A 14,724-nucleotide genomic window follows, 5' to 3' on the forward strand; every position below is an offset into this window, starting at 1 on the left:
GCCCCTGCACTTCTCTCAATGCAGGAACTGGGAGTCTGCCAGGCCCTATGTGAGCTGAGCAAGTGAGGGGAAGACTTTTTATGCACCCCCACTGCTCGCTGGCATGGCAAGGCAGAATCTGTCCCTTGAAGTTTTAATTAGTCCAGCTATAGACTTGTCTGGTATTAGTTACGTGTCTCCTTCTGTGGAAGGGAAGCTGTGTCAAACCATAGGAAAAAGCCTCCCAAAATCTAAACAGATTAGAATAAATACAGGAGAACAGAACAATTGTCTCTACAGGTGTGGGTCAGCACATATAGGTTTGAGGAGGCAAGGACTGCAATTGGTAACAGCTGTTTTAGCTTGCGATAAGAAGCAATAAAGAAACCAAAGACCCTGTTGAAATCATGTCAGGGCTGCTGTTCTACAGCCATCTGTTGACGCAGCTGGTAAGAATCGTTACAGATGGCCATGGGGACTCTAGGACATTATAAAATGACAAATCAAAGATGTTATGGCACAAATTGTCTTGCAGATAATCAGATACACAGGCAACCTTTACCAGTTTGCCTAACAGTTTTGCTGGCATTAGCTAAAGACAGCTGTTTATTAACTCTTTATGGAGAGCCCCTCTTTCCCCCTGTCTGATGCAAGAGAATTTAAAGAGATGATAAAACTCACAGGTTTTTTTGCTAAATTTATTCTGACAATCTACCAATTAATTTTATGAAAGTATGACTCATAATGTTGTTATATAACACAGTCACATTACACTCTACAGAATACAAATAACCAAAACAAAGTTACTTGTAAATACAATCTTGGCTAACGAGTAGAGTTTACAGTACAAAAAACAAATTGAGGTTCAGAAGAGAAGATAAAACAGCCTTGTGATTGTCAGAGACATTAGCTGAAGCCAAGAAAAAACATGCATTTTTTTACAAGGAGTTTAACCCCCCCCCCCCCCCCCCCCGACGATGTTTGAGTAATCTTTCCAAAATAAATTTTAGTTAGATGTATCAAAAAATTCAAGCAGTAACAGATATCACTAACATGGGAGCAATAGGTCAACCTGTTTGGAAACCACTATGTTAGGGTTCATTATTTGGAAATTATGGGTTCTACATCATCCTGGTTCCCAGTGTCATAGGAATCTGTTCAATACACTCGTTGATGTCATATTAAGGTTCCAACCCTGCTCTGATGAAGTTCAGTGGAAACAAGATTGGGCCCTACACTTCATAAATACTACTTATGTACTGAAAATCCTACAAAACAGCCTCTCTCCCAGAAATGAAATGACTTATTACTATGGCAAACTGACCACTTGATTTTGGAATTTAAAAATAAACAAACTATCCAGCACATCATTTCTGTATTTTCTGGCCTAATGGAACAAGTCCTTTCTCTCTGCTACTCAGACACCAGATGAAACAGCTAGATAGGCAAATACAGACTTGGTTTATTAAGAATGCAGTGTTATCTACCTAAACTATACAAATTACAGAACAGATTCAGTTAAATCGGGAGCTGTTCTCTTACACTGATCGCATATAGCTCCAGCGTCATTTTGTTGCATGCAAGCTGCCATTTTTGATGAGACACCTGTCAATCATTATTGCGTGTCTGCTGGTTTGGAAGTATTTAAAAGAAGCCTTGATTTTACGGTTCCATCTCCAAATTGCATTTATAACATGGGGACAAAAACATCAAGGATGCCGCCACCATATGTAGTGTGACAGTTTGACAGAGGGGCATGGCCAGCTTCTCTGAAAGACAGGCATGGCAAAGAGGAAATCCTATAGCCTGGGGGACGTACAAGGTCAGACTACACGATTACCCCTTCTGGCCGTAACATCTTTGAGCTATGACATTCAAACTCGACCAAAGGAAATTCTTTTCACCAGAATGCACCGTTAGCCTGCAGAATCACTGCCGCCAGGAATCACCGAGGCCAGCGGTTTAGCAGGATGCAAAAAAGGACTGGCCATTTATCTGACTAACAAAAATATCCAGAGTTATAACCATGACTATTTAAGAATAAACAAAGAGCCAAGAGAGGAATATAAACCCTTAAGATGAAGAGGAGCATACACAACCTCTAGCTATATGAGCGTGAAGAAGAATCTATCACGAAGGACAGGTTATTCCAGATCTATTCCTCTGAAGCATAGCCACCTGTCAGAAACAGGAGACTGGAACAGATGGATCACTGGGCTGATCCAGTCAGCAATTCCTATGTTCCTGATAAACACAGGCCTCTCAGTGAAGACAAGCTCTGCTAGACCTGCGTTGCTTGTGTTTGACTTCAGAAGCGTCTCGGGAAAGAACTTAAAAATGCTTCACCCTCTCGGTCTCTAATACTGACACGTAAATATGATTTACTCATGCCATTTATTACAAGGCTGTATTACTGCAGATTCCTCTGCTTTGTAGAATGGCACTCCTATATCTGTTTGTCATCCACCGCCACCCCTGTAAACGTAACCTGAAAACCTCTGAAAAATCTTGAATGTTTCCTCCGGAAACCACTAGTTCAAGTCACCTTTCAAAAATAGGAAGCAAAGAAAGAGATGTGGGAAGCTAAGCGGTGCTCCTGTTGCTAAGTTGTTAAAATTATATGGCAATATGCTCCCAGCAGTTGTAAGAAAATAATTTGTGGAGTGCTTACAAGCCTTACATACATTTAAATCGCAACTGGAAATAAAGTGTGATTAAAGTGATACACTTGTAAATGTTACATAAAAAATAAGAAATACAAAATAAAAAAAAAGGAAAAGATCAGCACCAAAAAGCGAAACTAGGGGTCAGAGTCTCTTCTACATGCCAGTCCCTAGGGATTGGATCTCCTCCTCTGAGGAATCTCCTGGCACAGGAGAGTCCCTAACTAGCACAGGGCAATGTGTGGTCAGCTCCTGTGCTACATCTCCTTGCAGCTCTTACCATGGGGCTTGCTAGAAATGGAAGAGGGCATGGCCAGACGGGTACTGCACTCCAGTGACTTGCGACTGGCAGATAGCAGAACCAGGGAGCCATAACTAGCCATAACTATCCACAGCTAAGAATCTGGCCCTAAGTTCCCCCCACTTTTCTTGTTAATGTTGTTTAGAAACAACTGCCTGAGACATTTGATCTCTAGATTTTTTTTTTTTTTAGGACAACCAACTCGTCATCCCTTGCCCACGGCAATGTCAAATACACCACAATCGTTTGGATTTTCTGCAGTGAGTAAAGTCAATAAGGTTCATGGACAGATAATACCAGCAGAACTGCCTTCCTGTCCTGCCATGTAAAACAGAAACAGGGTACGGCATCTACCAATATTGGTCATTTAACCATGGTGCTGATTATGTCAAAATCAAGATTTAATTTTCCATACGCTACAATGGCGTTTTGGTAAGTTTCTGCAGAATCATTAAAACCTTAGAGCCCTGGTTATTCCATAAATTGCTTTGAAACTATGACAATTAATTTAATCCAGATGCACAGTCTGGCACTATTCCTTATTCTAAGTACAGTATGTTTTGATGGCAACACAAAAGCAAAATACACAAAGCAGATTTGCCGAAGCCCATAGTTTTGATGGGCTGCACACATCAAGAGGCAACTCAAAAAGAGCACACCTCTCAAATCATCAGGACAATAATGCAGGCAGGCTTGAATCTGAAAGAATTCAGATTTCTTTGTGTATATGAAGAAACAGTTCACAAAGGAAAGGATCCTATGGCACGTGTTTAGCTCAATTTAGCCACCTCTGATACAGTAACTGAGGTGACCAAGAAATTGAGTGTGAATTATCCCGTTTGTGAAATGCTTCCAGTGGAGTAAGTTTGCTTTACAAAATTGTTGCGAAGGAGTATTCCAAATGGCCTCATCTAAGCAGGCTTAAATCTATAGATCTGCACTGAGAAACATAGATGAGGAAACGCACAGATTTAGGTAAAGTTTTGGCACCTCATATTCTGGAAAAAGATTCATTATTTCTTGTGCACATTTGACTAGAGTTCCTTTTTTCTCGACACCCTACAGAAATCAGACGCAGCTTTAATAATCCCACCTCGCTGGATTCAGCAGACCTCTTCTTCGGAAGGTACAGTATGGCAGCTGTCATGGGAAACAGTGTCAATGCTTTGTATTTCTGACTGAAGGTGGACCGATACCTGAACTGCTATTTCTTGACCCTGCTCATTCATGGAGCCATCATCCGAGTCCCCTGCTGGTGAATTACTGCGCTTGAGCTCTGGGTTGATGGGGTAGATCGTATCTTGGGTAGCAAGGGCTTGGGTCTGTTTGGTTTCCTCACCAACTTCATCAGGATCATCAACTCGCACTGCTTCGAAGATCTCCTCCATGAATGCCCTACAGTTCAGGATCAAAGGTGGGAGGGGGATGCTTCTAGCAAGCTCTTCAATGTATCGAGCAAATTCCATGGTCTTAAACTGGGTGACTTTGGCCAGCTCTAACGTTTTGGCAGATGTGATGATAGGAATGCGCTTGGCGATCTCAAAGGCTTTCTGAAGCTTCTCAGCCCCTTCTGTCCTGAAGAATTCATTGATGGCCTTCTCTGTCTTGCGGAGGTGGCTGCTCATCATACACAGACGGGTGATGTTTAAAATGAGGATGATTGTGAAGGCAACCAGACACACAATCATGTAGTAGATGCTCATGTCCCCGGATGTGAAGATAACCCTCAGGGTGACTGTGTAGTAGGAGGTGCCATTACGATTAGTGGCTGCACAGGTGTACCGCCCGCGGTCACCAAAAGTTACACTGGTAATGTTAAGGATTCGGTCAGTGATCAACCATCTTCCACCTAAAGATCCAAAAGAAACAAGTGTAGTAATGAGACAAAGAGAATTAAGAAAACATAACAAATTGTGCTTACTCCTTTATTGAGATACAGGCCTTGGCACGAAGTACTGCATCTGTAACATAATACAAAGATTCCTCAATGATCATACCTGATGTGGTGGAGATTTTGTTCTGTAGCTTGTTTAGCCTGAATTTACAACTCAGGTGCTATAAGTACACCGGACCCTTAATAGAATGCGGGATTTGGGATCCATGCGCGGGACTGCGTTATAGCGCGGACCGTGTTAAAATGAATTGCAATTAAAGTAATTAAATTTGGGATCCATGGCCGCGATTGTATTATATGTGAATTTGCACTTTTCTACCGTAAGATTTTGCTCGCATCCCACTCTTTGTTCCATTTTGTATTGTTCCGTACAGAGCGGCTGTGCCTTTAGACCGACAGCTCTTTGGGGCACGGATTCCAGTATTTGTTTAGCACATTTTGCCCACTGTACGGTGCTGTGTTTATTTACTGCTCTATATAATTATAATGTCCAGTTTTCCATGTGGATTGACTGAGGCAAAAGTTAAGTGAGCCATGGTAAACGTCACATAGTCAGTAAGGGTACATTTATACACTGCACACTAAGCCCAGGTCTGTGGGACCTGGGCTTGTGGACTCGGTGTTTCCAAGCCCATGCTTGAGCATCCACACTGCATTGAACACCTGGGTTAACAATTGCTGGCCTGTCTCTCACAGCCGTACCAACGCCTCCATATTGCACTGCGCAGACCTTCTGACTTGGGTCTGTGACTTGACCTGCATCCACACTGCAAAATGATAGGCCTTGGATACAAGTCCCAGTGGGGCTTGTACTTTGATTCTGACTCCCCCCACACCCAACAAGGTCCTAGCACCTGGACCCTGAGTGCTGCTGACCAGAGTCAGACTGAACTGAGTGTGGACAGGAGAGGGGCTTGGGCTCAAATCCGAGTCAGAGCCTGTGTTTAGTGTGCAGTGTAGACATACCCTAAGTAGCTCAGCTGGTGTTAAAACCCATCCCTGGAGACCCAGTCTTTTGCTTTAACCACTACACAACTGTGCTTCTTCTACTGACTGACAAAACTCTTGGTAAAAAAATAAATTAATAATAATAATGCTGGCTTCACAGGCAATTTCCTACATATTTACTAAATTGGGGAGGACACATTGTTTTCATAACTCATTCTCTTCATTTACGCTGCTTTCAATTAAATTTCCAGATGGCATCTAAAGATTATTTTAGCTGCACATAAGCTGGATAATACCCCAAATTAATATGCACAGCATTAAGAGGATACTGTCAGGTAGCTCAGGTTCACAATTTGACCTAACTTAAAACTTGTTATCTAATGAAGACTGTTCCCCAGATTCTATAAACAGTATTACTTTTTTCTTTTTTAAAATTAAGCACTTAATGGGCTAAGAGAGTGCATCTCCCTCTGTAGTAATGGTTAACTAGCAAAACCATTCCCTGAGCAGTTAAACATCCTGTTGATTTCCATAGAGTTGCTGGCGCATAAACCAGGAAGTAAATTTAATCAAATAATCTCTCGCCTTTAAAAAGGCCGAGAAAGCATGAGAATAGTTTGCCAGCTAGAAAAGGTCACAATTTGAGGAAAATTATTTTTTAATGTATGTTCCTAAGATGTAAAGAGCAGGACAAAATAAAAAATCAGTTATGAAGCTGATTCTCTGGATCTTTAATTATGTACCTTTGAAGCAAAACAGTTCAGCTCTACAAGATTAAGCATCAGAGCAAAAAGGGTGGGCCAGTGGATAGGGCACTAGCCTGGGACTTGGGTTCAGTTCCCTGCTCCACCACAGGTTTCCTACGTGACCTTGGGCAAAACACTTAGTCTCTCTGTGCCTCAGTTCCCCATGTGTAAAAGGAGGATAAACCTCTCACGAGGGTTGTGAAGATAAATATGTTAAAGATGGTGAAGTGTTCAGATACCATCTAAGATAGTAGCAGAGCTTACCTTCATCTCTTTCATTGAGCAGCTGTCCTTTTGAATTGTACCAAAGGATAAATTCATACTGGCTGATGTTCAGTTTACATTCAATTAAAGCACTGGTCCCCTCCTTTGCTATGATATCATGATGTGCTGGAGAATTTGCCACGACTCGGAAGACTGGATGAAGTGAAGCAGTCAGAGAAATGGATCTTGACCCAGGTGTAATTGTCCTGTTAGAAGCTACATTTTCCAGGGCAAAAGCAGCAGGCAGACCCGCACTAACAATCAAAACTAACAGGCAACAACTGAGATTCATGGAAGATTAGAGAAAATTGTTTTTTTCATTTAACTTGGAGTAAGGAGCAGGATGCGTAATATCAAGCTGTCTGCATTAAACAGAGATCAGTGAGGAGGGTCTTGAGTTGTTCATTGACAGAGAGTTTCTTGGAAACATCTGAATCCCAGTGCACTTTCAAGACCATCGATATTAGTAGTGAAAATGGGAAATCCAACTGTGAAAAAAAAAAGAGAATTAGGTTTGTTAATAATACCAAGCTTACGTGGTTTTCAAATCTCATTTCCAGTAAACAGATTTCAGACTAAAATAATTTAAACTGTCAGCTGAGGGGTTTGGCATCAGAGATGAGCTCAGAGCATGCCAAAGGGATGAGGGTAAGAAGATATTAGCATGATCAGTACTCCAGTCACTTCAGATGTACACTTGTCCTCCCCTCCAAAATAAGACATCTCAGGGAGGCTAGGCATTAGGGGCAAAAAGAATGTAACAAAAGGGCCAAAGTGATTAACAGATTGGAAATGCGTAGCTCCCATTGGGATCAAAATGTGGACTGTGTGTATGGCAAAGAAAAACAGTTTTCACAACACGGGGAAGATGAAGGATGAAAATGTAATTTTAAAAAACAAGTGATTTCAAGTCCTGATTTTCCAAAGGGTATCTACTCAGCCTCTTGTTCTGTACCTACAGATAACTGTGGGTGCATTTTATAGCCCTGAGACAAATAATTACCTGATTTGCAGGTACAATCAGTAGTTAGATGCCTAAGTGCTATAAAATGCACCCACAATTTTTTGTTCCTGGAAAACTGTATCTGCAATGATTTGTGGGTACAAAATGGAAAGTCACTTCTGAAATCTGGCCATTAACATCGAACTGTTCTTCTTCATGACAACTTTTCTTGCTGCCACATTATCAGACTCCACATTTTTACCGTAATTTGATGCTGAAAATATTGCACTAATGGCTACTACTATTTAGCACTTACAGTATGTTTTTCATCTTCAAAGTGCTCTAAAAGCTACAAGTGCCAAATTCTGCTCTGCATCTCCTAGTGCTGTCAGGGGGTATTTTGACTAAGGACAGGACCCACAATTTTTAAAATGAAGGTGTGCACAAGATAATGGATGGCATTAGAACAAAAGACCACTATCAATGCTTCTGGTATATATCAGTTTTTTCCACCGACAACCAAGAAGCAAAACATTTCAGTAAATACACTGAACTCCAAGAATGAGTTGGCATGAGAAAGGTTTACATTTGTATATAATTTTCATGAAACCTGACCAGAGAATATTTCTGATCTAGTAAATGTTCTTTAGACTCATCATTCCTTCTAGACTGTCCCATGGCAATGAAAACCAATTTATGATGGGAAAAACCCAAACTAAAATACCTTGGTATCTTAATGAATATCTTACGTCACCCTGTTGAATATCTGACTTCAATCTTTATAGTCTGTTGTTCTTCTACCAATAACACATACCAGCAGGGTTCTATTTCATAACTAGGACAGCACAAAGGATTAAGTAATTCATCTATATGCTTTTTATAAATAAGGCAGCAGGCACTTGATACGTTTTTTTCATCATTTTGACATTACTAGTTGACACTGCTTATAGTACTTTAACATACCACAGAGGAATAGGATCACGGCACAAAGGATTACTCTACAAATGAATGCACCTATTTTTTGCTCTTTAACTCCTTTATAGAATAGATTAATTAATCACATCCAGGAATTAGGAAATTCATTTACCACATACTATGCCAGCTAAGAATTTTTATTAAAGGTTATTTGCCCAAGGACAATCCAGATTTCTAATTTGACAAGATAACTTTGTCCTATTATTGGTTGCTGTTGTCAAAAATCAGCTAATTAGAAAAAACAGTATTGTTGTTTGACTCTCCTTCAAGGTTCAGCTGACTGGCATGTCTAAACCTGAGGTGGAATTAGAGTAGGCCCCAACTGTTGTTTCTGTGTAAATCCACTGAATGGCACCGAGCCTGTCTCTCCTCCCCATTCTTTTTTCTGCATGTCTCATTTCTTATTTCTTCCTTTAGGATGAGGCCGGCAGCTGTGGAAGGAACTTGATTAGTGCCACGCTACTGAGCAGAACCCATTTCCCACAGGCAAGCTGACAAGGAATAGAGCTTCCTAGTTAGCTGCATTCCACCAGTGGCATCTCTGGGAAGGCATTTATGCAAAGAAACTGGTGCTGATCCAGTTCTGCTGGAGCTAGAGCAGGCTGTCCAGGGGGCTTTTCCGGGGACTTTACTCAGCCCCAAAGGCACACTGTTGCACATACTGGATCTATGAAGCTATTTAATACCTTGGATCCCTCTTTCATCTCCCTTTTCATTTCCCCCTACTCTCTTTCTTGCTCCTGATGCTTTCCCCAATCATCTTGCCTTGCTCTCCTTTTTCTCCTCTCACCTTTGTGCTTTCTCTAACCACCTTACCCATGGCACATCTATCTGCCCCCATCTGCCAGGCGCCCTCTCTGTTCCTTCAAATCCTCCTTGTTCAGCTATTCTTTTTCCTCTTTACTTCTAATCAATAACTCCACAAACGACATTTCCCTTACCATGGTCCTGAGTTTATCTGGTGTTATTTTGCTGGTAATCTGTGTGGGATAAGGCACATGTCCTTTTTATTTATGTCTCTGAAGCACCAAGTAACTTTACTACCCTCTCACTTCTATAATGAAATAAATAAATAGTATTGTCAGCACTACAGTTAAAAATCTTGTTTCTCTCGGGTCCATTTGTCAGCTGAGAAAACACATTCAGGCTGAACTTGGCATGTAAACATCTTAGTTTAGTAGTCAATTAACGCTTTTAAATGTCTGAGGATACATAACTAAAAATATATAAATCAAAAATGTTAGAAGTTGATGAGTTTAAGATTTGTTTTGTGCTTATATAATTGCAAAACTACTTTGATTTAAAAAAATAGTTTGGCAAGTAACTATTCCAAAATATGAACTAACCACTACTGGTACAATTTAAAAAAAAAATTAAAAAGTTGAATACGTACAAGACAAATGCAAAGTTTCAGAAGGATATTTTCCACACAGACTTAATCAAGTGACATGACGTCTGTTCTCATATCTTGTATAAATATGAGAGACACTATTTTATAACACAGAGGTTCTGCTTTTTCTTTAAACTTCCCCCTAACCCACAGGAAATAAAGTGAAATAAACAGTTCTATGTAAAAGAAACAACAAGAGCAAGAAGATTCAAAGTTTATATTGACACACAATCTTTCACTCTTTTTTTTTGGTGGGGTGAAGACGGAACAATAGTATGAATGAAGGCCAAAGTGTTAACCTACCCTTTGTCTTTCATGTCATAACTTAAATGTTATTTCAACTTAAGGGTTGCAGCCTTACTCAGATGACCCTTACTCAGATGAGTAGGATGCTCTCACGAATAAGCATTACTCATGCGATTAAGGTTTTACAGCATCAGTCCTAGTTTTGTCATATGAGATCTGATTCAATAAAAGTTGTGGAAACCTAGTTCATTTCAAAAAAGGTGTTAAACATAGTTTCAGATACTACACGTTTCCACTGCCAATCTTTGTGGCCTTACTATCTTATTTTTTCTATTTTTTAAAAAAAGATTTCCCTCTTTTTCTTACTGTTGTGTGAAAGACCATTCTGACAGGGTAAAAAAACTGACAATACAAGGGAAACAGTGAAATTGACTATTAGCAAAGTGCTGTCAATGCTCAAAGTAAACACATTGAAAAAAAAAGGAAATTATTTTTTTCTTTCCTCTCTTTCAGTTACAGTAATCTTAGGAGTGGCTTATAAAAATTATAGCTAGAGCAGTTTCAGATATAAATGCTCCAGGGGTGAATGTTTTTGGAAAGTATGAGCAAAATCCGGACACATTTTTCAGTTAGGAACAAAACATTTCTATTTTAAAAGGTTGTAAGATTTGTTTTCTATGCAAGTATCATTCAAAAATATCTGAACAGTACAAGTGGTGTGTCCTCCTTCCTGAAAAATAGTAACTAGGGCCCTGGTCCTGCACAGACTTACCTGTGTTTATCTTTACACACTGTAGGCCAGATTCTGTATCACTAATGTCAGTGAGAGTTTTGACATTGACTTCAATAGGGGCAGGATGGGACCCTGTGAGCAATCCCACTGACTTTAACAAAATTACTCACAGTACATGAAGTTAAACACGTGCTGCATAAACTTTTGAATGACTGAAGCCCAGAAAGAAAAATAAAGGATAAGAAATGAAAAAAGAAAACAAGCAAACAAAAGAGTGTGTGCATTGGAACATGAATAGTATAAAATATTCCCATTAAGTTTTCAGTGGATATTATTTATGTGACTATGGAATCACATAATAAATATAAATATCAATTTGAACTCCCTATGTGTGATTTTTCAGCTGCTATTTCTATGTGTAGTTACAAAACTGACTAAGTGCTTGGCTATGAAAATGGAAATACGCAGCACAAGCTGTTGAGTGAATAACGTTTTACTGCACCGATGAAGTGAGTTCTAGCTCACAAAAGCTTATGCCCAAATAAATTTGTTAGTCTCTAAGGTGCCACAAGGACTCCTGGTTGTTTTTGCTGATACAGACTAACACGGCTACCACTTTGAAACCTGTTCAGTGATTGTTAGTTATGCTGTTAAATGTAACTTTTATACACAATGGGCTCAAACCTGCCACCAGATATATACACATAGCTCCACTTGACTTCAATGAGAGTTACAGAAGGTGTATCTGAGGGCAATTTTGGTTCTGATAGGTGCAAATGGAGCATGTTGCAATTACTACATGACAATCAAGTTCTACATTTCCTCAGTTCGGAGTGTTTCAGGTCCCAATCCCACAACTGCATGTGCAGGTGGACATCCCTGTGCCTGAAGGATCAAAGTCTAAAATGCTAATCTTAATGCAACATTAACATACATTTCTGCAGTCTGTACAATATATTCAGATAGCAGATTTAGGGTATATCTTCACTCCAGAGTTAACTTGAGTGACTGAGTTAACTCCTCTTAAATTAGCCAAGCTAGAGTGAGAGCAGTCACACTGCGAAATAACACTGGAGCTTCACAGACGGGTTGTGTCAGCAGCTGATGAGTTGTGCTAACTTGAGCTATAGTCTAAACCCACTCAAGATGAAAGCACCAGCATACTTGGATTAACGATTTTATGTGGTTGGGATCTGAGTTAAGGGCAACATGCAGGTTAACTCTGCAGTGAAAACAAGTCCTTATTTTCCTTATTGAATCAGACACAAAGAGTATCTTATTATATCAAATCACTGTAATCTCCTGTCTAATGATGTTTTAGAGAATCAGTGGAGATAATTCTAATATCTCCAATGGTTTTCTTGTGATAATTTCTTCATTTTGAATTATTAAATTTAAATTATTAGATGTTCACGTTTTTTTAACTCTATTTCTAACCTGACATTAGAAACCTAAGTCAATTATTTCAACACCGGAAATATCTAGCAACATTTTCCCTCAGAAGAGTGAGCTAATTATCTTCAGTAATTGCATATGCTAATGCCTATATGTGCAATGAATCTGCATAATGTATAAAACATCAGGAGTGATGGGTCATTGAATTTTACCATTAAATTCTTGAAGGTCTGATTTATTATAAATTGTTTGTCACATTTTCCTTTTGCAAACCCATTGTTATTAAGCAGACAAAGATCTTTCATTGTCAACTGCTGGAAGAGAATGTTTTGCTAAGTCCATATTACTCAACCATCACATTTATGCAAAACAGCTTCTGAAACTGATAATGGAGTTAAAAAGAGGATAAAACATGAAAAGTGCAAACATCACAAAATCTTCAAGAAAGTATTAAAATCAAGGCAAGAGAAAGCATCCACAGTAGTAACTGGAATGGTTTATGTCTGAACCTGAACTTAAGATCAACATATTTAACCTTTACTGAGCCATAAGAATGGTTATACTGGGTCAGACCAAAGATCCATCTAGCCCAGTATCCTGTCTTCCAACAGTGGCCAATGCCAGGTGCCCCAGAGGGAATGAACAGAACAGGTCATCATCAAGTGACGGTAGCCTTGAACTCTGAATTTTCCTATCTACAACAACAAATATTTAGTTTTCACTTAAACCACAAACCTACTTTTTCATTACTAGAAAATATTCTCTTACTGTAGATATCATCTTTGTGTAGCCTGTCAAGTAGTTTGTTACAATACACCTTTGAAAAAAATAAAGTTGAAATTAGTATATGACAATAGACATTTTTTCCACATGATAAATGTGATATAATACATTAGAATCTATAGGGGATTTCAAAATCGACTTTACGTAAACTGAAAATTGAATCTCTTGAAGGCCCCACACTGCATGTATTTATGCATTTGCTTAATTCTACTCATGTGAGTGGTCCTAGTGAAATCAGTGTGACTTCTCACATCAATATGCATAGTTTCAAGCATAAAATACTGATCAGTAGGCCCACTGATTTCAATGTGCTTTGAATTAGACCTTCAGCACCTAAAGCCCTGATTCAGAAAAAGCCCGTCAATACATTCTTAAATTCATCTCAATTCAGGGAAGCACGTAAATCCGTGCTTAATTTTAAGCATGTGTTTGGTTGCTTTCCCGAATCAAAGATTAAGGCTTCAATTGAGCGTTCTGATTCGTGCAGGCAGACCCCTCCATCCACGGTGGAGCTGTACGGATGGCAATGGGGCTCTGCAGGATGACTGGGGCCTGTTTGCACAGATCAGTTGACAGGATTGAGGCGTAAGATTTAACCATTCTCTTTCTCCCCTTTCACATTTTATAAGAGGGGCAGACGGCTCTAGAGACCGTATGCTGTCCTGGTGCCCATGTCACTGACAACAACCACAGCGGCTGAGTGTGAAATAAAGATACATTTCATGTATCTTTTTTAAAACATTGCAATTTAAAACAAATCTGACAGCAGCTGCAGCTTTCTCTGCCTACGTTTTAAAAGCGCATCACTGGCTCAAGTGACATTTTAGAACATAATAAAAAAGAAAGCAAAATCCAGACAAATCCTGAAACCAAAAGGTCACGGCCAGGGCCCCCCGAAGTGCCAAGAGAGCCGTGCCGGCCCAGGGCGCGGCGGCCGGGGGAGCGATGGCTCGCTGTGACGCCACGAGGCCTCGCCAGGCTGACGCGCCGTGATGTCACGGCCGAGCCCTGGGGAGAGGGGACGGGTTGGGATCATCTAGGCCGACCCCCTGCGGGACACCCGCCATGCGGCTTCCCTGAATTAACCCCCGCCTGCCCCCAGCAGATCTCCAGGGGAACACGATGCGCTCCCCCTCTACGGCAGCCTCACTGCAGAGCACACGTCAGGGCAGTGACGTCAGGCCCGCATGACGTCAGGTCCGCATGACGTCAGGCCGGGGCGCCGTAGCTTCCCCTAGGACTTAACAAGGCTTCGCCGAGGGCCCCCCTGACGTCACTGTGACGTCACCGCGGTGACACGCTGCGTCGTCACGGCACGGCAACTTACTGATAGGTTGACGCTGGTGGGAGGCGGGTTTGGCCGGAGCCCCGGGAGCGCTCACGCCCCGACGGTGCAGAGAAGCCAACGGACTTTTCCGCCCCACGGCCAACCCGGAAGTGCCTCTGCGGCAGGGAGATGCGGCT

The 14,724-nt window shown here is 40.7% G+C and overlaps 1 protein-coding gene across 3 annotated transcripts; it reads right to left on the reverse strand.

The window, feature by feature from the left end:
- Positions 1 to 842: 842 nt before the first annotated feature.
- Positions 843 to 14,714, reverse strand: MFAP3 (microfibril associated protein 3). Of its 3 annotated transcripts, none has more exons than XM_073355273.1 (4): positions 14,588 to 14,714; positions 13,246 to 13,294; positions 6,796 to 7,283; positions 843 to 4,792 (listed from the first exon to the last, which is right to left on the reverse strand). In XM_073355273.1, the coding sequence occupies exons 3-4, from the start codon at positions 7,085 to 7,087 to the stop codon at positions 4,047 to 4,049; spliced, it is 1,038 nt and encodes a 345-aa protein (XP_073211374.1). In that variant the 5' UTR covers positions 7,088 to 7,283; positions 13,246 to 13,294; positions 14,588 to 14,714; the 3' UTR covers positions 843 to 4,046. The 3 variants fall into 3 exon arrangements, with proteins under 3 accessions (XP_073211374.1, XP_073211375.1, XP_073211376.1); XM_073355274.1 differs by having other exon boundaries at positions 13,217 to 13,294; XM_073355275.1 differs by lacking the exon at positions 13,246 to 13,294.
- Positions 14,715 to 14,724: the final 10 nt, after the last annotated feature.

This window comes from Lepidochelys kempii, chromosome 8, assembly GCF_965140265.1.
Source record: "Lepidochelys kempii isolate rLepKem1 chromosome 8, rLepKem1.hap2, whole genome shotgun sequence".
NCBI lineage: Eukaryota > Metazoa > Chordata > Testudines > Cheloniidae > Lepidochelys > Lepidochelys kempii.

Bases quoted from the DNA above. Each gene is read 5' to 3' on its own strand.
- MFAP3 (XM_073355275.1), bottom strand. From the start codon at position 7,087: ATGAATCTCAGTTGTTGCCTGTTAGTTTTGATTGTTAGTGCGGGTCTG. The intron at 4,793-6,795 runs GTAAGCTCTGCT...TTGGATCTTTAG, and splicing joins GCTCAATGAAAGAGATGAAG to GTGGAAGATGGTTGATCACT.